The sequence below is a fragment of the Drosophila elegans genome, unplaced genomic scaffold, assembly GCF_018152505.1.
Source record: "Drosophila elegans isolate 14027-0461.03 unplaced genomic scaffold, ASM1815250v1 contig_1, whole genome shotgun sequence".
In the NCBI taxonomy this organism is placed as follows: Eukaryota; Metazoa; Arthropoda; class Insecta; order Diptera; family Drosophilidae; genus Drosophila; species Drosophila elegans.
This window is the reverse complement of record NW_024545461.1, coordinates 803,356-826,275: the sequence shown is the minus strand read 5'-3', so window position 1 is coordinate 826,275 and position 22,920 is coordinate 803,356. Positions and strand designations below refer to the sequence as shown.

Genomic DNA, 22,920 nt, shown 5'->3' with positions numbered 1-22,920 from the left:
AGTTTATCGGCCAACAATACGATCGACTCATAGAATTCATCAAACGATTCGTTTTCCCTCTGCTTACGTCGATCTATTGCTGAGCGAATGTTGAGATCCGTAAGTTCGTCTTAAAATTGAGCTCTCAAAGCGGCACGCAAATTGACCCTGACTTAGTTGAACGCTTTTGTGATAACGCCAAAACCAGTCATTAGCACTTCCGTCTAATATATTGCTTATGTAGCGAGATATTAGATCAAAGTTACCATTTAGAGTTTGATAGGTAAGGGCTTCAAGTCGATATATAAATTCATCAATCGACATGTTTGACCGACCTGAGAAACGCAGTTTCCAGTTTATCATTATCTGGCTAATACGATCTGGTCTTAAATCTGTATTCATATGCAAAAACCTAGCTTCGGACTCATTTCCTATTGTAGAACGATTTCCTACTGGAGTTGAATTTTCTGCTACAGGCCTACTTTCTATTGGAGGAAGATTTCCTGTAGCCGAAGAATGTCCTGCTGCAATGAAGTTCCCTCTTTCTTGAAGCTGCTCATCACTCTCTATTAGCCTATTACCAGCATCTGAGGCTTGCTTTTGGTTTTCCAAAAGAGTTAACATTCGTTGAAACCCAGCGCTAATAGTTTCTGCTAAAGCTTCCGTTCTTTTATTAGATTCCTTAACGGCTTGCTGTAACTCTTCCATGTTAAAGTCGTCTGTAATAGGATTTCCTGCTAGTTCCTTGCTCAAATCAATCTGACACCTACCCAATGCACTCGATGGTCTACTTGCACTTTCACTACCGGATTTTAAATCTGCTTTACACACAGGACAATTTTTATGATTTCGAACCTTTGTGTTAAAACAAACTCGATGAAAAGTATGACCACAGTTAGCAGATAATAACTGAGCAGCGTATTCAATTCCTCTTAGACAAATAAAGCAGTCACCATTTGCCGTGACGGAAATATCTTCTGTTGGTTCGTCTTCACCTAACATTTCTTAATAATCATTAATTTTTCTTATAATTAATCAAAAAGATAACTCACTATTTAAAAAGTTTTTTTTTCTTTTTAAATTACAAATGATTTTCCGGGAATCAAAACAATCTTCGTGTTTAGTAATCGTAATTGTTTAAGCATGTGTATCAAGAGTAACGAACAAAAATTAGGTTTAACTATTGCAGACAATCCAACGTTCGTACAAAAGTGTGATCCAAAACGTTAAAAGCTACTAACTAACGCTTCTACTCTGGCACACCTCTGTTACGCTTTTTACTTGTTTGCAACCTGCAATAACTAAATTGAACAAAAAAACAAAAATTCCAAAGCGGTACTGCCACTAATATCCATCTAGATCCAAGTTAATAGTCCTGGCAAGAGATTAGTTCGTATCTTAAAGCAGCGTTTTGGAAACCCTAAGCACCTTTCGAGAATACTGTAAGAACCGGTAGAACTCTTATTATAAAAGTGTATCTAATCCTGTTGTACTTCCAAAGTCTATTAGAGTTTTTATTTTGCTGCGTGGCAGGTGATAGAAATCTTCTTAAATATCCACATCCAATCGCAGGTTCCTACTTGATTTAGCTGTTTTCTCTTTAATAACTCATCGAAATTAAAATTGTTCGGAACGTTTCTATATTAATAGTACGCTAATCCAGATACATGTTAAATCAAAGTCAAGGTGCAAATAGTTTTGTTTTGGTTAAAAAAGGTAAAGAAAAGTAATAAATCTGACCATATTTTCAGTCTCCAGTGGTTTATGAAAATTACGCACTGGTTGATGAAGTTGACTATTTTATTCTATATCGGGGCCAGCCAAGGTCGGGCCTCACACGTTGGGCGCCATAATTATTTCTGTAGCATATAACGATCTATTAAGAAAGAGCTGGTGGAAAAAAATTAACGTGTTTGCGGAGTACGCGACATCCTCGGCTTTTCATTTGTCTGGTCGGCATGGGGTGGGTTAACAAAGAAAAGAAAACCGCCACGTTATAAGGCTCGTATGCTAGTAAAAATAAATTAAAATTCGCGTACTATTCATTTGGGTACATTGGGGAAGCTAGAGAAAAAAAAAATAAAAAAAGAAGGGTTGAAGAAAGAATAGAATACGAAAACAAAACAAAACGTGAGAGATACACTTGCCAAAACATCACTCCTTTTACTACGCCAAGAAGGCGAAGTGCCCACCCTACCATGATCCTAATGGTCCAACATTTCCTCTTCAGGATCCCTTGGAGTGACTACCAACCACTTTTTAAACGACACTCGACTTCCATGATCCCCGGATAAGGAGAAACTTAGTTAAAATTCATTTTTTTTTATTACAAATTATAATTACGAATTATCCCTTTCATATGGGCTGAGATATGTTTGTTGTTGTTTCATACAAGCTTATTCTGTGATAAATTTGTTTATTTTAATATTATTTCACATTAGAAAAATAAACTGTTTTCATATAACTTTTTCATATTTGTGGTTTTAAATTTTTAAACAATACTATAAAGAATTTTTAAATATGGGTAAATTTTATTTCTAACAAAAAGCTCTCTATCATTTCGATTTTATTTATTTATTTTTTTCCTTTAAAAAAAATAGTTTTTTTTTTAAATTAGTGCTTGTCAAAAAAAAATTCGGTTTTATTTACATACCTAAAAAAAAAAACTGTCTAATTAATTCATTTCATTTTTTCTTTTTTTTTTTTTTCTTATCGAAAATTTGCAAAGAGTTCAAAGTTGCTGAAAGAGAACGGGATTAATGTATTTAAATAATAATTGCTATATATATATAAATTTATATAAAAATCTCATATAGGTAAATAGTAGATGATCATTGTAAATATTTAAGGGTTTAAATTTATAAGTGACTGCGCGTGCAAATCTTAAGGAAAAACTTTTGTATCTGCTCTCGTTTATTAAAACAGAGCTTTAGAACTGCAAGCAACGGTCAGCAACACAGCGTAAACGCTCAAATATGCATATTCAAAACAAAACATAATAAATTTTATGCGGTTTGACCAGTGACGAAATAACTAAATAAAGGAAATAATGAAACAAGGTATGATAAAGGTAACTTACAGTCGATTAACTCCGGCGGCGAAAGATCTTTGGCAGCGGCGACTTCTTGTACATGTTTATTTAGTTATATGGTCGTCGGGTTTAATTTTAGTCAACAATGTTTTAGTTTTGATTCAGCAACATTGTTTACTTTTAATTTGTTAATTTTTTTTTTTCTCTCGTTAACATTTTAGATATGCATTTTATAAAATTTGCGCGTTTAAACTGCGGGATTACACATTTACTAGCATAAATTTATTTCGCCAAGATTTTATTTATATTTTTTTTCACTGTAAATTTTCACCGGTTCGCAGCATTAACGTTGATCTCTTTGCCTATCATTTTTCTCTCTAATATCTTTAAAAAAAAAACCACAGAAAATTAAGGACTCTAATTTACAATTATTACATTTTTTTATCGAATATTTATAATCATACTAGGTAGATTTTTTCCTTATAAAACTGAGAAAAATATAGCAACAACATGCATTAGATTTATGTTGAGGTAGGGTTAGGATGAGTAGCAACAGCTTCTGCTGATGCTGCTGCGGCTGCTGCTCTACATTGGACAGCTTGTTGGGCCTATCTAGGCTTTAGTATAGCTGCTGAAGATAGCCCTGGGTTTGCTGCACCTGCTCTATTTCCACTGGGTATCGGGGCTTATTCGGGCTGCTGGTAAGCCCTGCTATTGCTGCACCTGCTCTGCTGTACTGGCTGTTGCTCCGAATTTGGCTGCTGTGTAGCTGTTGATCGGGCTACGGCTGTTAGGCAGTGATACGTTATGGCCACTGGGCAGTATTGTAAGCCAGTGCGGTTTAGGTTAGGCGCGGTCTCAGGAGGAATATGGTGGTGCTAAGCCAGCATCCGAATCGGCCTCTGATAGTTCACTGTATTCAGCCACCGTTAAACGCGTGTTGCGTTATTCGAATATATTTCTTTAAACAAAATTAAATAAAAGCACTAATAATGTTTCGTTGCTTTTTCTTTTGATTGATGGTTACTCACGGTTTATATTTCTAACCAAATAACCAAACCACGAGGTCGGTCTGCTTGTTGGAGAAAATTTATTTCAGACAACTTGTATCGTTGGCGGTGGAAATCGAAAAGAATAAGCTAAAGCCGTGAGCTTAGCAAGTTACCCCAAAACGGAAATATAGCTCTGTCAAAATTGATATTGACCACAGACCACTGTATTCTACTCAGCTGATTGCATTTGTTGCGTTGCCAGTACGACAAAGTTCGGGTTCCCGCGTTAGAGGGCGCCACCTGATCATGATGGGCTGTACTTGGTACCAGCTAGCATTCTGACTATAAGATCTAAGCTATACTGCCTACTTTTCGGGATTTCTTTTTGTTTTCTTTTTATTTTATAAGAGAGCTCGAACAAGCCCTTCTACAGGCTTCCAAGCCCCAAAACTGTTCAGCAGACCCAATCTAACTAAGCAGAAGAATAAAAGTAGAAGTTTTTCGTTTGTCGCTGCCAGAACGACTGTGTTCAATGCATGTATTGCAACTCAGCTGAACATCAGATTGGAAACTGTGCTTCCTTCGCAGCCCTAACAGTTCAGCAACGATTCGATTTCGCTAAAAGAGCACCCTTATGCATTAACTGCTTAAGAAAGGGTCACTCGGTCAAAATGAGCAAATCGAACAGATGTAGAGTGTGCAATTTCTCACATCACAGATCCATTCTTCTTCAAGCCCCAAAAAATAGATATGCTTACCGGCGCTGAAACATTCTTTGAACTTTAATCTATTGGCCAGATAAAGCAGGGGCCTGAATTCCCCATCTTATAAAAGACAGTTCTCGGCTGGATAGTGTCAGGCAGATGTGCCTCTGAAAATAATAAAAACGCTAAAAAAATTGTACATCTCAGCTGCCAGGAGGCAGCGTTGGAGTCAATTGACACAACCCTGCAGAAATTTTGGTCTGTGGAGGACTTGCCGCCCAAGGCTAAAGTCCATACTCCTGAGCAACATCTCTGTCAACAACACTTTGAGAAAAATACTCAAAGATTGTCGTCCGGTAGATTTTCGGTTCGTTTGCCGTTTAAATCTGACCCAAATACTCTTGGTTCGTCATACGGAGTTGCGAAACGTAGATTTTTGTCGCTAGAAAGGAAATTGTCAAAGGACCCTTTGCTGAAGAAGATGTATATTGAATTCATGGAGGAATATGTTTCACAGGGCCACATGTCCTCCCCCAATGACAAAATTCCGAATACTCCGCACTATTTCATTCCGCACCAATGTGTTTTACGGCCACAAAGTACTTCAACTAAGTTGAGGGTTGTTTTCTATGCATCGAGCCGTACTTCTACGCAGGTAGCGTTGAATGACATCTTGATGGTAGGCCCAACTATTCAAGAGGAGCTGTACTCGACTCTGCTTCGGTTTAGATTGCATAAGTTTGCCCTTGCGGCCGACGTCAAAAAGATGTATCGCCAAGTGATGGTGGACGAAGCTGATCGTAACTTCCAGCTCATAGTATGGAGACGAGATCCTTCTGAGTCCCTGAAATTCTTTAAGTTGAACACCGTTACATTAGAACTTCGCCAGCACCCTTTTTGGCGATTCGGTGTTTAATGCGGCTAGGAGAGATGTCGCAAGCAACTCATCCAAAAGCCGCAAACGTTATTCAGAATGATTTTTATGTTGACGATTTTTTGACTGGCGCCGGATGCGTTGAGGACCTGCAAAGCCTTCGAGACGAAGTTTCTCGGATCTTGCAAGAGGCAGGCTTTGATTTGGCAAAGTGGCTTTCAAACTGCCCAGAGTTATCCGCATCTGATAGCGCTGTAATGCCACTTATGGCAGACTCAGACGTAACCAAGACCCTTGGCGTGGTTTGGTTACCGGTTAAAGATTACTTTCAATTTCGGTTGGATGACTCTTTCCTGGATCTTCGCGCGACAAAACGAAATATTTTGTCGGTGACTGCTCGACTTTTCGACCCACTCGGCCTCTTGTGTCCTTTGGTCACAAAGGCAAAGATGTTGTTGCAGGAACTGTGGCTTCGAAAATTAGATTGGGACGAGTCGCTACCGATGCAGTTGCTCACGTCGTGGAAGACGTTTAAAGCGACGCTTCTGCAACTGCCTAAAATTAAGGTATCGCGATTCGTCAACACAGATCCACAAGTCCCGATTTAAACACATGGTTTCGCTGACGCTTCCATGCGAGCGTATGGAGCGTGAATCTACGTTCGGACTCAAACTGCTGAAGGTTTGAAAGTGTCTTTATTAACCGCCAAATCGAAAGTAGCTCCCCTCAAGACGAATACTTTGCCTCGCCTTGAGCTGTGTGCAGCTCACCTTTTAGCAGATCTCTATAATCGTGTCAGGGCATTGCCAAATTCTCCCATTGAGAATGTTTTCCTGTGGACAGACTCCGAGATCACTTTACACTTGATTAAAACCCATCCCTCGTCGTTGTCGGTTTTTATTTCGAACCGGGTTGCAGAAATTCAGGAGACACGTTCCCACGAAAGTCAACCCAGCAGACATAGTGTCCCGAGGATGTAACGTAGAGGAGCTACCAACGTCCATATGGTTCGGTGGGCCTTCGTTCTTGCTAGACTCAGAAAATAATTGGCCTGTAAATAAACATTTCGAACTGCCGGCTCATGTAATGTCGATGGAGCTACGCAAATCGGCAATAGCTCTCGTAGTCAGCCCAGAGCCAAATTATGTGCTTCAGAAAATAGAGTCCTTTTCGTCGCACCTGAAGCTTCTGAGAGTTTTCGTGTGGGTTTTTCGTTTTATTCAAAGGTGCAGAAAGGTATCGAAGCCCTTTGAAAAAAGTATTTCGCCAAGAGAACTGGATTTCGCTTTTGATAAAATTGTCGAAGTTATCCAATTTCACGAATTCAGGGACGACGTAAGTAAGCCGCAACTCTTGACGCAAATTATGGGAAACTTGCCAGCAGATAGACTTCGAGCTCTCCGCCCGTTCAATATTTGTGGCGTTGATTTTTGTGGTCCCTTCAGCACAACGTATCGTATCCGTAGTAAGCCACCGTACAAGTCGTACGTGGCCTTGTTTGTCTGTTTTGCGTCCAAAGCGGTCCACTTAGAATTAGTGTCTGACCTAACCACTGATGCGATCTTGTTGGCATTTCAAAGGTTCGTGAGTCGTCACCCAGATCACCGAACTTCGGCGGAGTATGGAAGGCAGGTGTGAAGTCTGCAAAGCACCTGTTCCTTCGAACGGTAGGCCAAGACCTCTTGACCGTGGCGGAGCTCGGAACTCTGTTCACCAGCGTGGAGGCCGTGCTCAACTCCAGGCCCCTCGGAGCTCTAAGCAGCGACCCGAACGACGGCGAGGCCCTGACCCCCGGGCATCTGCTCATCGGTGGCCCTCTTCTGGCTCCACCATCAGCAGCGCTCCCGGACCAGATCAGCCTGACCTGCTTGCGACGATGGCGAGGTATCTCGTCTCTCAGGCACAGGTTTTGGCAGCGATGGTCCCGGGAGTACATCTCCAGCCTCCAGCAGCGGTCCAAGTGGCACCAGGGGGAGCCCAACCTCGTCGTGTGAGCGCTCGTCGTCGTCGCAGAAGACAACCTTCCGCCCCAGCAGTGGAGGATTGGACGAGTGGTAGCGGTGCACGCCGGCGCCGATAGCAACATTCGCGTGGCGGACGTCAGGACGCAGGACGGGGAATATCGGCGAGCTGTCCACCGACTGGCCCTGTTGCCCGTTCTGGGCTGAAGGACGTCGTCCCTTCAGAGGGGGCGGTGTTTGCGCACTTGCCGCTTGTATTTAAATCACTAGTTGTAGGGCGAGAGCGGGAGCCAATAAATCTTTCGTCCGTTCGCTCTGGCGAATTCGCCTCGTCTCTCGCCACCGTAGCATAAGTTAGGTTCTAAGAGAAATTATTGAAATATAATAGTCAGTGATCAATCGAACATCATCGTAGCCACTCCTTTTCGTCGCGCTTTCGAAATAGTTTTTCACAAATTCGCAATTTAACATCGTCGAACTACTGCAGTCACAAGTTTTCGCGTTGTTGATACAAAACAGTATTAAATTTTCAATATTGATGCAAGGCACGAGTCAGAGCATCAGATCACAAAATTCGATCGGAAATTGCCAGCCTGGCAGCGGAAATCAGTGACAAAATGCTAGCCTGACTGTGCCGTCGACAAGGAGAGGTAATCGAATCCTTAAAAGGGCAAGCCTCTAATGACTGTATAAAATCGTTGTGGACACAAGTAAATGAAGTCCATTTACGAGGAATTCGAAGACCAAATCGAAAAAGGGTATAACAAAGAAGCCTAGGGGAAATTACAGGAGGAGGTGTAGCAGCCCGAATCAACATCCCAAAATTCGACGGAATTGTTAAAATGGAGACAGTTTTTCGATCTGTTTTTATGCATGGTTTATGAAACAAAAATGCCCGCAATCAAAAAGCTGTGGTACCTTAAAACCTCATTATCCAGGAATGCTGAAAGAATGATAAGCCAAATAGAACTAAAAGAAGAAAGCTATATGCAGGCATGGGAGTTATAAGATGACTCATATGACAAGCTTGCGACCACAGCCTGCACCAGAACGCATGTTGCGACAGCGCCAAGACATTATATAAGCTATATCTAACTATTATAGAATCCCTCGCCTCCCTAGGCATTGACGTTTCGACTTGGGATCAGTTCCTTGTCGTTATGTTGTCAAATAAGCTGGACATGACAAATAAAGAATACGAGTTCTAAATACAAAAAGATCTCAGAAAATGACGAAACCCAAAAATTTGACGTGCGCATCATCAACCAGCGTCAAAGAACATTCATGTTAATTCTATGAGAAATTCAAATCCAAAGTGGTATCCGAACGATTAAATTGGGTTCTGAAACAGAAAATGTGTGTCAAGTGCTTTAGCATTGATTACAAAATAAGAGATTGCCGCAGTCGAGCGTGTTGCAAATTTAAGAAAAATCATCACACGCTACTTCATCTTGGAACCGCATCAGGATCTACAGAACCTCAAGCACCAACTGTATGTGCGGCGAGCAACAATAAGTACAACCTACTCGCCACAGACAAGGTAGCAGTACAAGCCAATAATGGGCAACACGCTAATTTCAGAGCTCTGCTTGACTCTGGATACAAGTTTAATCTGTTAACTGAACGAATAATTTCAATGTTGACGTTGAAGGTTCACAATGCCACATTACGAATCGAAGGAATTGGCGAAAATCTAAAAACTAGTATCGGACTCGTCAATATTCTAGTGAAGTAACGGTATGGTGGTTTTGCACATCGAATTGAAGCAACCAACCATTACCGTTGGAAAAACCAAAGTTATTTAAGGAATACGCATTGGCTGATCCCAACTTAGACAAATGTGGAAAATAGACTTGCTCATGGGCGCAGAGCACTATTATTCATTACTATTACTAAATCAGCAACACGTCTCACCCAAGGGTCCAGTACTGCAAAATACGAAGCTTGGCCGAATCGTAGCCGAAGAGGTAAGGTAAGGTAAGGTTCTACCGTTTGCGCAATAAATTTTATACAAGAGGCAAACAATTTAATAAAATGGTTATGGACGTTGGAAAGTTTGGAAACAATTGAAATGCATCGGTCTCCCGAAAAAGCCCTATGAGAGCCGACTTCAACGGAGGTCTAAAACAGGAGTTGGAAAGGCTTCGCCGAGTTCATGGCAGAGTATGAAAAATTAGGACACATGAAGGGTAAAAATCCAATATAGATCCCCAAGGAGCATTATTTTATCCCTCATCACTGCGTTCTAAAATCTGACAGCACCACCACCAAATTAGGAATAGACATCAAGCAAGCCATCATATTTAAAGGACTTATTGCATACTGATCAGACTGTCCAGAGCGACCTATTCGCGATACTTCTAGGAGTTCAAATTATTCAACAGCAAATCGTCAACGCATTGCGATATCATTGCAACAACTTCCGACATGGTTTGGGTCAAAACTTCACCAAACAACTGGATCTTTGCAACCCGTTACCCACTCAACGATACACCTAGAAAGGACTGGGTTACTATTTCTTTCACCTGGATACACTGCTCAAAATGCCAGCATCAGCATAAAAACAATTTCCAGCGAGTTACGCTCATTGTTTAGTCGGCTTTGTAACGTAAGCTACTATGTACAATCAACATCGACGCCACCCAAAAATTACGACGATCAAACAACCGTTTCAGCCTATAAAGAGCTGCGTGAAATTCAACAAAACTTGAGAACAATTGATCATCAAACGATTCCCCACCATGTTACAACTGTGCACCACCATCAAATCGCTGCCTATGTTGCCTTAGAAATATCAATCATGCTGAAAACAGCATACACCGTTCGGAAAGGAAACATCATCTAGAAGTCCAGGAAGGTGACAATTAATACAAAAGAATTCACCATCTCATCCCATCCGGAGCCCGATGCCCGCAATTTTAATTTCAATGTCAACAATGGTTGAACAGCTATTCAACGGCTGGGAGAATTTTAAGATACACTGGCCAACATATTTAAATTAATATTTCACTCATGAAAGTGGACCGAGTATTAAATATCAAAAGAATAACAGACAAATAACAAAACAGGCAGTAGGTCAGCCGAAACATCAGCGAAACAATACGGTTAGCTGACACTGCCTAAAGTATATCTATAATTGCAATTTCTCTTTACACTTACTTTGTTAGCCAAAGCACTTTTTGTACCAGTCAATTTCATAAAAATACCGTTAAATTTATTCAACAAAATCAGTATTAAACACAAGCGATCAAGAAGTTTTAACTTTGCAGATCCTTACATTGAGCATAAACAGCCCCTATGGGAGCTTTACGCTATAAACGTCTTTTCCGGCTCGTTTCGGCTTATACCTGCAACAAGAAGACAATTTTTGAGAATGTTTCATTTGCGTAGAAACGGACGGACGGACGGACGTACGGGCCTGACTAGATCGACTCCCCCAGTGATGCTGATCAGGAATGTACGGGTATATATATGGCATCAGCCATTGTATGGATATGAGTAGAGATCGGTGCTACCCTGGAGCACAGGTCTAGTAAGAAATAAGGCGGAACATTCGAGCAAGTTGTTTATATAAAGCTACTTGGAAGCGATAATCGAATGCAAAATAAATTTGACAGAAGTTTGCAACGCAGTGAAGGAGACATCTCCGACCCTATAAAGTATATATATTCTTGATCAGCATCACTAGACGAGTCTATCTAGCCATGTCCGTCTGTCCGTCCGTCTGTCCGTCCGTCTGTCCGTTTGTCCGTCCGTTTCTCCGCAAACTAGTCTCTCAGTTTTAAAGCTATCTACAGGAAACTTTCCCGAAAGTTGTCTTTCTATTATAGGTAGTATTTCAGTGGGATCGAGCCGGATCGGACGAATATAGCATATAGCTCCCATAGGAACAATCGGAAAAATAAATTTAAAAAAATTATAGCTTTGGTGTTTTTTAATTTCTTTTTTATGTTCTTCGAGATATAATAATGCTTAAATATTTCAGATTTACGGTTTAAATTTCATCAAAATCGGACGACTATATCATATAGCTCCCATAGGAACAATCGGAAAAATAAATAAAAAAAATTATAACTTTGGTGTTTTTTAATTTTTTTTTAGTTTTTTCGAGATATAGTAAGGGTTAAATATTTAAGAATTACGGTTTAAATTTCATCAAAATCGGACGACTATAACTTGAAGCTCCCATGGGAACAATAAAAATAGTAAAAAAAAAATTTAACTTTTTTATTTTGTAATTTTTTTCTGGAAATTCTTTATGATTAGTTAATAATTTGACAGTTCAGAATTACGCTTATAATTTTATTAAAATCGGAAAACGATATCATAAAGCTGTCATAGGAACTATCAAATAAGCTTCAAATAGCTTCAATGTAGACATTTACGCAAGTCAATCATAATTTTAATGTTTTCAAGAATATTTAATTTTTGCAATAGCTGCAAGGGTATATGAACTTCGGCTTACCGAAGTTTGCTTCCTTTCTTGTTTTATATTAGCTTCAAGCTCCTTTACCACCAGGTCAGATGGCGCCAGAGCAGCTGGCTGCAAACAGCTCGTTTGTGGTAGAATTGGTAAACTACTTGGGTGCGAAAAAGAAATAAAAACAATAATAAATCTTTAAAAATGTTCGTGTATTTATCAATTATATATAAATTCAAAGCTTATTGATATAATATACCATGTATATTTAAATTAGTTGGAATTACTTCATATATGATCGTTTGCAGGAAATAAACTATGATTCACCACGAGGAGGTGTGTCCGTAATAACTGAAAAAGGAGACATAACAACATCATACCTATTGATTCAACGTGCAAGAATTGCTGATTCAGGAAAATATTCTTGCTTACCATCAAACGCAAACCCAATGTCTGTAAATGTTCACATTTTAAAGGGTAAATACATAAAAAAAAGGTTTAATAATTTCATTAATTGAAAATTCATTTTACCAGGTGATCATCCGGCAGCAGTACAAAAATCGTCTAATTTAATTTCAGACTTTCTAAATATGTTATTTCTGCCTATATTTCTAATCTATTTAGTTTTATAAGTACAATGATTTTGTTATTAATTATCATTGTGATTACACATTTGAGAAAAAGAATATATATTTAATTAAAATAATTCAAATATTTATTGTTCCAGTGTTAAAAAAATGTGGTATATTGTGGTCATTGAAAAGTAATTTACAGGTCAAAGATAGCGTTTATACATTCTTGTTTAGTATCATCAGTTGAGTTGATCTGTTTGCCTGTTTAACAGTTCTTCCTAAGCTCGAAAACTCAAAAACTGATAACAGACAACAACTAGAAACGGGAATTGAACATATTATCTTTAGGGGAAAAGTAACGGCAGGCTCTTAAAACCTTGTAAAACTAGCAGTTAATTTTATAAGCACGAGTTCTCTATTCACCATTTGAAGGTACCCGAGATGGCATGGTCTTCTATTCAGCCCATCTTGTGAATCATGCGAAAATATATCAAAGCCGTGTGCCGTTTGTTTTAAAGTAGCTCTTTCAACTAGACAATTTTGATCATAGCACCTTCAAAACATTTGGGTTCATCACAAAATCCGAGGAAAAAGGCCAGATAAGACATATATCGCAGTTTTTTGCTGCTTCTTTACAAAGGTAGTGCATCTAGAATCTAGCGACCTTACAAAAGAAGCGTTCTTAGCTACCTTGAAACGATTTCTAGACCGCAACAAACTTTGTTGGTGCGAACAACTAGCTTAAGAAATTAGAAAATTCAATTTTTGCAGAGAAGGCGCTGGGATATTTTCAAGAACTTCAGGCCCGGCACAAGATGAAAGCATATGTCCCAAACGTTAGCGAATAAATACTGGTTTTGGTAAAGGAAGATAAGTTACCAGTTATGAAGTGGATACTGGGAAACCTATCTCGGTCAAGACAACCGTGTTTGTGTAGCTGATGTATAAACAGTGTAGTGTTGGGTGTATGTATGTTAGACTTTGTTTTATAACCACAAGAAAAGAATGTACTGTAAAGTTATAAGATGTATTGTTCTTTATTATATCGTCCGTTTAGATCGGGACTCATTTCTCGAATGCTCACTTAAGACTAATGTTGGCTTGGCTTACAATTCATATAGCTGCACGAGCAGCGCCGCGGCCAACGCTTATGTATCTCAATATATATGTTAATGTATACGTAAGTGTATTTAGGTGGCGCAAGCAGCGGCCGCGCTAGAGAGGGATAGTGTTATGCTCACTTGGTAACCGAATGGTCGGCCGCGCCTGCAGACATGCCGACTCAGCATTTAGGATGTGCATAACATTGTTGTGTGGGTCGAATTGCTTTGCACTTGAAGTGCTGGGAATATTCGGACATAAACAAATGCTACAATGTTATAGTGATATAAGCGGTACAGTGTGTACCCAATATATGAGCATACTACATCTCCCTCCTTTTGAAAAATAACGTAATCTATGGAGTTATTTTGTTAGTTATTGTGTTAGGTATATATATATATGTTTATAAAAATTAGCAAATTAATAAAATTCTTTTTTTTTGTTATTATTATTATATTTTTTTTTTGTTTAATATAGTAAATATTGGAAAACTTAGTGAAGTTGAAACTTTGAAAATTTATGCGACTATTTCTTATTATTTATTATAAAATGTATTGTATATTTGTATTCCTATATTTTCATTATAGTAAGGTAAAAGAAAATTTTTGTTATTTTATTTCCTTTTTTTTTTTCTTATGAATGGCCATCCTACAAAATCTATTCTATAAAAATTTTTAATCTATCTTTATGAACTGTCTGTGTTTTATTTTTCGCATTTAAAATAGTTATATTATTATTGGATTCTATCTTCTTTACTATATATGGTCCTGAATATTTAAAGTCTAGCTTATGGCCAGTTTCATTTTTTAATAAAACCTGGTCTCCTATTTTTAATTCAAAGTCTAAACTATTTTTGTCGTATCTATCTTTTTGTTTTTGTTTATTAGTTTCTAGCATTATTCTGGCTCTTTTATATGCCTGTTCTAATCTAAATTTAGATTCCTTAGCATTATCTTCTATATTATATAATGGTTCTATTCTATCTATGCTATTGAAAAGTTTTGATAAGTTTTTAGTTTTCCCAAAAACTAGTTCATATGGACAATAATTATGTGCCATAGAGGGTGTTGTGTTAAAGCAGTATACGAAGTATTGTAGCCATACATCCCAATCTGTTTTATCAACTGAGATGTATGAGCGTATGAACTCGTTAAGTGTTCTGTGGCTTCGCTCCACTGTTCCGACAGTCTGGTGATGGTGTGCAGTAGAATTTATGTTTTTGATATTTAAATTTTTATATAAATCTTCAATTATTGAATTTTTATATTCCGTTCCCATGTCCGTAATGAACGTCTTCATTGGACCGTACTTCAGAATAAAATCTTCGAATATAGCTTTTGCTATTGTTTTTGCACTTTTATTTTGAATTGGTATTGCTACAAGGTATTTTGTTAAATCGCAGATTAAAGTAACTGCGTACTCATTCCCTTGTTCAGACTTAGGTAGTGGACCGATCGTGTCCACGATTACCCTGTCAAAAGCTGTTTGCGGTGTTTCCGTAATTGTTAATGGGGTCTTCGTATGCGTGATTATTTTCGCTTTTTGACATTTTAGACATTTTCGTACGAACTCTGTAATATATCGAGTCATTCCTTTCCAAAAGTAATGTCTTTTGACCTTGGCCAAGGTTTTAGAAATGCCAGTATGACCTCCTTGAATTGGTTCATCATGGTATGTAGACATAATTGCTTCTTTTTCTTTTTCAGAATTTATTAGGGTCACCGGGTTGAGTAGCGCTACTCTCAATGATTTTAATGTTTTATTGCCCATTTCCTTAAAATTATCTATTGAAACGTATTCAAAGATATTTTCCCACGGTGCCACTTTGAGTTGGCTGATTTGATGTATACCGGCTTGCTTCTCAAGCCTTTGGAAAAACTGACCTAAGTCAAAGACTCCATTGGTATATAAATCGCTAACATCATATCTTGCAGTAACTTTTTTCCATGTTTTAATAAACATAGCATATTTTTTACATGCAAGGTCACTACTTTACGTACTTCGTCATTGTTTATGACTCCGTATACGTTGGGCTTTGAAGCTTTTTCTATAGATTGCCTAGGCAAGTCTATTTCTTTTTCTCCTGCGCAGGATTTCTGTCTACTTTGATTTCTTGTAGTGACTTTATGTATATTTCCGGTTATACTTTGTAGTTCTTTGATGGTTATTCTTGATAACGCATCAGCTACGTAATTGTCTTTTCCCTTTAAATATTCAACTGTGAAGTTGTATTCTTCTAATTCTAGCCTCATACGTGTCAGTTTGGAACTTGGGTTAGTCATTGAGAACAAGTATGTTAACGGTCTGTGATCGGTTTTGATAATGAAATGTTTGCCATAAATGTATGGTCGAAAATGTAATATTGCCCAATGTATTGCAGCTAGTTCCTGCTCGGTAGTACACTTATTACTTTCTCCCTTGGTAAAAGCTCTTGATGCATATGCAATGGGGAGTTGGAGTCCGTTATGGTTTTGAGTTAAAACCGCTCCACATGCTTGCTTACTTGCATCAGTAATTATACAAAATTCTTTACTAAAATCTGGATATTGTAGCAAAGTAGGTTCCATAAGTTTTGTTTTTAAATATTCGAATGCGTTTTTGGCATTCTTTTTACATAATCGTGTTATGTGCCGTGAATAATCGCCGAAATTTTTTATGAATCTTCTGTAGTAATTGCAGAATGCTACAAAACGTCTTGCGCTGTCTGCATCGTGTGGGACTGGATAATTCAGTATGACGTCATATTTCATGTCATCTGGAAGTATTCCTTTATCTGTGCACTTATGACCTAGAAAAGTCACCTCATGCATAAAGAATGAACATTTTTGTGGATGTAACTTTAGGTTGTATTTCCTACATTTCTCAAAAACGTCTGTTAAGTTTTTAAGCATATGTTTTTCGGAACAACCTATAACTATTAAGTCATCCATATAAAGGAATGCTTGTGAAGGTTCAAGTCCAGAGAATGCAATAGTCATCATTCTCTGAAATGAATTTGGCGCTATTTTTAAGCCAAAAGGTAATCGTGTGAATCGATACGAGCCATTGCTCGTTGAAAAGGAAGTTATGTCCCTTGAGCTTTTTTCAAGTTATATTTGATGAAATCCTGACATTAAATCAAGACATGAAAAGTATTTTGCTCGACCTAGTTGGTCTAAAATATCATCAATTCTAGGGAGTGGAAATTTATCGGACAATAATTTTTTATTAATCTGACGATAGTCAATTACTAATCGCCACTTTCTTTCTTCGGAACCTGGAGCTGATTTTTTAGGGACAAGCAATAATGGGCTATTGTATTCCGATACTGATGGTTCGACTATCCCGTCGGTGATTAGTTTTCCGACTTGCTTTTGAATTTCGTTCACCTGACCATGTAGTCTTCTATAGTTTTTTATGTAAACGGGTTCATCATCTTTCAATCTCAGTTTTTGTTTGTAGAAATTATTTGTGCTAATTGGTTCGGATTCTAATCCGAATATGTCATTATATTTTTTACATAAATTTGTGAGTTGGGATTTGAATTGTGGGGGAAAATTTTCTGACAATTGGGATAATACAGACTTTTCTCTATTTTCTTTGTTTCCTTCAACTACTTCATAGTTCAATAGTGATTCAAATTTTAAATTGTTTGCACTGACCACTTTATCTTTGCTTGTTGTATTCAGTAGTCTTATGAAGGCATTTTGTGTTGTAGCTATTGTACTTGCTATATAAATTCCTTGCTCAATTTCTTGAGTTGGAATTAATACACTGTCTTCTTTTGAATTTAAGTTTATTTTTCTAATGACTTGTGATCTTGCTGGCAGAAGAATTGAGTTATTGCCAGAACTGTATTCTATTGGAACATAAATTGGAAATTTTAAATTGTTTGGTCTTATTATAAGCCAATCTTCAGATGGCTGAAAATCTAATTGACAGTTGTATTTTTTAATAAAATCAATTCCTAAAATGCCATCACAAGGGACGGCTAAGTGTTAGTCTACGATATGAAAATCGTGTGGAATTATGTACTTGGTAGTCTGTATTTCAATTGATGTTAAGCCTTTGGATTTTGTAATTTCCTGGCTTATTCCCCGTATGTCTATTATTTTATTATTTTGTACGTTTTGAAATATATCTGAATTTTCTTTTACTATAGAGATTTCGGCACCTGTGTCTACCAAAAAGACAAGTTCTTTTCCAGTAGTCACATGGGTGAATGAGACGAATATATTCTGACTGAGATTAATAGTATGGACCGTTACTTTTTCTACTGTTGAACATTTAAAGGGGTTTCGGAGTTTCCCGAGGTTTCATTGGCTACTCTTACATTGCCTGTATTGTTGTTATTGTAGCCTCCGTTCGAGTTGCCACGACCCCTTGAGTTTCCTCTGTAGTTGCCGCGACCATTGTTTTGGTTGATATTGTTGTAGTAACCATAATTGTTACCACGACCACGAAAATTTCCTCTATAACTTCCACGTCCGCGGTTTCCGCCGCGCTGTGTATAATTGTTGTAGTAGAGGACCGAATTTGGTTGTCCTGTTGCTTCTGTGCAACTGTTTACGAATTTTGAAACTGCTTCGTTCATTGTGTTGAAGTTGCCGGCTTGCATGATAAGTTTTACCTTATCAATTGTGCAGTTTTTAGTCATTGCCTTTACTGCATGCTGTGTGGAATAACTTCTTGCTAGTTCTAATGTTAAGCCGTCTGTTATGTATGCACTTTCTAGAGCCTTCGTCATCTGCTCAATTTCTGATGTATATTGATTAGCAGTTTTATTTCGTTGCTGTAGGTTCATTAGTTTTGCTGACAATACCTCTACAGTTTCGCCTTTGACGTTGCTTTTTAACTTGGCAATTACCTCACCTACCGTGGTTCGTTTCCAATTAGATTTCTTGCTACGCCCTTTAGTTTTGTCTTTATTATAGAGACGGCTAGACTTTCGTGTTCGCCTTTTATTGACTCTATAATATGCAAGGCATCAATGAAACTGGTTAAGTTTTCTGCTTTACCATCGAAAACTGGTATAAGCTTTGATGCAGTGTTAATGAAGTCGATATTAGTTTGCGCCATTTCGAAATTATTGTTCTTAGTTATGTTTGCGCTTGAGTCTGATTCTGAATCTGTTTTATTATCTGCGTTTGATAATAAAACGGCTGGTATAGTAAGATTATTTAAATCTTCTTCCTTAATTTCCGCGTTAAAATTTTCTTGCTCCGTTTGATCTAAACCAGTTGACTCTTCCAATGTTGATTCTTCATCGGTTTCAACTGTTATTGCGGTATTAAGAATGGTAGGTACAGAGATATCCAAATTGAATTTTTCTTTTATCAATATTAGGTTTTCTCTGAGCCTTTGCAAAAATCTTGATACCCTTGACCAATGGTCGTCATTTAATTTTCCCCGTTGCCCATGTATTAATATGCGCGCCTCGTTAAAACAATTTACTAGTATTTCTGCGTGTTTTTTTATTGTGCTCCCTTGAATAGGTCTGTTTTGATTAAGGGATTTGTAAGATTTATCGAACTCTGTTTTTATTTTGTTCAATTTCACATACAAATCGTTCCATTCCATGGCAATATTATCTTTGTAATTTTACCATGAGGACCGTGGTTTCATCTAGTATAGAATGGTAATCCACGATCTCTTTTACTGAGACGTATGGCAAAGTATTTAGGATTAAACCCTTTGTTTTTTTTATTGTAAGCAAACAAAAGGCTAAACTCCAAATTGTACTTTTCCATATAAATATATTCGAACTCAGTGATTGTAATGAAGTTTTTATGGCAATGGAGAATATTTAATGCACGCATTCTAAATTCTGGATCTTTAGTAGTTATTTCCTCAAGACATCTATCCAATTCTATCGTGTTAAATACTTAAATATTTCTTCTTTAAACATTTATTGTGCAATTTGTATATTTTGGTAATAACACTTGCACTCAAGATGACAATGATTATTATTAAGAGTAAATGTACCCAATATAGGTCAATATTGTTTGATTCTACTTTATTAATAACGTTAGCAGTGGAGTCCACTGACTTAACGTCTACGATTCCCATTTTGGGTAGATTCACTTCTAATATATCGGTATTATTATAATTAATATGAGAGAATTTATCTATTCTATTGTTATTCATTCATATGAAAAGATTTTATGTGAATATTTCTGTCTAGCTTTTTAAGTCTGAGGAGCACGCAGAGAGAAAAAAAAAAAGTGTCATGAAACAAAAATGTAGGAATTTAGTTATTGAACTCTGGTTGATTAAATCTTGTGGCATAATCGCATAAATTTTTTAATATTGAAAATTGGAAGAAAAAAAAATTTGTGTTAATATTCATATAACTGATTTACAATATTTTGCTCTATATAAACCAATATCAGTTATATGTTGTTAGTATATAGCCTAACAGTGGTTAGTATTTTTCGAGCAGCGCTTTCGCGCATCGGCTCGGGTTTAGAAGTTTATAATTAAAGGCAACTTAGGCATTGGCATAAATGCAGCCCTTGTTGCGTTACTTTGCTCGGTTACAAAGTATTCTGTCCAGTTCTTTGATGTTTAGGTCATGCGTTTCCTTCTCCTGTGGGGTTGTTGCTATTTTCTTGTAATCCTTCAATAATCGTCGCTGTTGCAGGAGTTTTACCCTTTTTCCACTCCTTTTTCTTTTGTGGATGGGTTTGCTGGACTCCTGTCGTGCCCTGTACTCAGCTATTGTGAGGGGGGCGAGGTCCATCGTTGGGACACAATTCGAGGGCCTCTTGTAAAGTTGGTGCGTCCCTTTGCTCAGCAGGAGCAGGTGCCTCCCACGACGGTGCAGAGGGCGGGCTGCCTTCCGCACTCATATGCTTCCTTCGTTGGTGTAGTCGGCGGTATGCCTACCACACTTCAGTTTCCATCGTTGGTGCAGAAGGATTTGCCATTCCTTCCACACATGTCCTGGTCAATTTCCCTTTTTTTTTTTTTATTTTGTTGATTTTGTTGTTTGTTGTTTGTTGTTGTGTTTTTTTTTTTTTTTTGTAGTCTAGGCCTTTTGGGCTCAGGCGGCGCCGGTGCTGGTCATCGCACAGACTAATTACTGTTTTTATTTTTTTATCTGGCTGGAGATTTCGATTTACGATTTTCGAGGGCGGCTCTGAAGAGCCTAACTTTGGACAGCCGAGGATTAGGGATCGGCTTGCATTGTCCACATTGGACGGCCACACTTGTTAAGCACTGGCTCAATTAGCCAAATTCGCCGATTTACGCATTATGGGGCCAAAATAACGAAAATTACACAGCGCACAGAGACAAAAATTAAACAGTCTCACTTCCTTCTCGCGCACATGTCACGGTCGCCATGTAGTGTTGGGTGTATGTATGTTAGACTTTGTTTTATAACCACAAGAAAAGAATGTACTGTAAAGTTATAAGATGTATTGTTCTTTATTATATCGTCCGTTTAGATCGGGACTCATTTCTCGAATGCTCACTTAAGACTAATGTTGGCTTGGCTTACAATTCATATAGCTGCACGAGCAGCGCCGCGGCCAACGCTTATGTATCTCAATATATATGTTAATGTATACGTAAGTGTATTTAGGCGGCGCAAGCAGCGGCCGCGCTAGAGAGGGATAGTGTTATGCTCACTTGGTAACCGAATGGTCGGCCGCGCCTGCAGACATGCCGACTCAGCATTTAGGATGTGCATAACATTGTTGTGTGGGTCGAATTGCTTTGCACTTGAAGTGCTGGGAATATTCGGACATAAACAAATGCTACAATGTTATAGTGATATAAGCGGTACAGTGTGTACCCAATATATGAGCATACTACAACAGCCTCAGAAATATTCAAGCGTCCCATCACTCGGTTGGCGCCGTTACTCCCAGAATATAAATGTAGAGCCTCATTAAAACCTATCCCGGTGAAGACAATCGTGTTCGTGTAGCTGATGTAAAAACAGCTTCAGGAATATTCAAGCGTCCCATCACTCGGTTGGCGCCGTTATTCTCAGAATATAAATGTAGAGCCCCATAAAGATCCCAACGAGCCACTCCCTCGTCGTTAAAAAGTAGTGAAGGGTAGCACTATGCTAACAACACTGGCAATGCTAGTGATTCTTCCCTTGGCACTGACACATACTTCCAACATTTTTGCAAATAACCCTGGGATACTCTACGAGCAACGAGGCATAGCTCGGATGGTGATTGCAGAATTGACACTTATCATATATATATCGACTTTGACTCGTACCATGTTGACATGAAATATTTAAATTCCGGAAACGGCCAAAAGCCCAAATGTACACAAGAATGCAAAACAAACCAGCATGCTGGTCAATTCTAGGACCCATTTAACTTTTATACGCATTTATACCCAGTTACACTCAGGAAGTGCTCTCGAAACTCTCGAAACCACAAGTCTCAATTCAATGGTATTGAATACATAGCAAACGCGTTATTTGGACACAAATTATGCTGAGGAAATGACAAAAACCATAAGCAAAGAATTCCTGATGGAACTTCTAAAAAAAAACCAAACCTTAATTATGGACCCAACTATCATCATTATCAGAAGAGACAACTCAGCACCTAAAGGTGTTGGAGCAGCATATCGCCTTAATCAAGTAGGATGACGGAAAATATTAGGGCGTGCACCTTACGCAAGCATACATGGTATTAACAGCCCATCTGATGTTGATAACCACCAGTCTGCAACGAATACAAACGGAGGTAACACACCTATTAACCGATATTCGTCATCGGACAATTAGTCTCTCCGAAGCAACCAAAAGAACAACTCGTTAAAATCACAATCCATGTCAAAGTCCGCGTGACATTTCCACTGGTATCCACAACGTGTCAAGAAGTCTACAGTGTTATTCAAAACTTCACCAAACAACTGGATCTTTGCAACCAGTTACCCACTGGATCTTCAATCTATCTGCAACGGTCAGCACTCAACGATACACATAGAAAGGACTGGGCTACTATTTCTTTCACCTGGATACACTGCTCAAAATGCCAGCATCAGCATAAAAACAATTTCCAAATGCTGCTGGCTTGGCAAGAACATTTCTGGAAAGGTATATGTAGGAGTGAAGTTTGGCATTAACTTACCTATACATGACATTGGTTGTGTAACCTGAATTTGTTCCTGCTCTCCGTGCTTAAGCTAGCCGATTGCTTAATGATGACTGAAGTTCGCTATTTTGATTTTGAGTTTCTTCGAACTTTAACTCCAATTGTCGCAACTTGTCTTGAAGTTCTTCCATCTTGTTTAGAACGATAATCTTGTTCTCAAATCCTAGACGGGCTGG

General features: G+C 38.2%; 1 protein-coding gene across 3 annotated transcripts in view; it reads left to right on the top strand.

Annotated features, from left to right (window-relative positions):
- Positions 1–12,649, top strand: part of LOC108137776 (protein CEPU-1) — a 353,380-nt gene extending 340,731 nt beyond the window's left edge. The window contains exons 5-6 of one of the 3 annotated variants that reach the window (XM_041710875.1): positions 12,270–12,438; positions 12,496–12,649. In XM_041710875.1, the coding sequence (XP_041566809.1) occupies positions 12,270–12,438; positions 12,496–12,593 (267 nt within the window). In that variant the 3' untranslated portion in view covers positions 12,594–12,649. The remainder of the gene's footprint in view (positions 1–12,269; positions 12,439–12,495) is intronic. The other 2 variants (XM_041710775.1, XM_041710769.1) reach the window with 2 other exon arrangements.
- Positions 12,650–22,920: the final 10,271 nt, after the last annotated feature.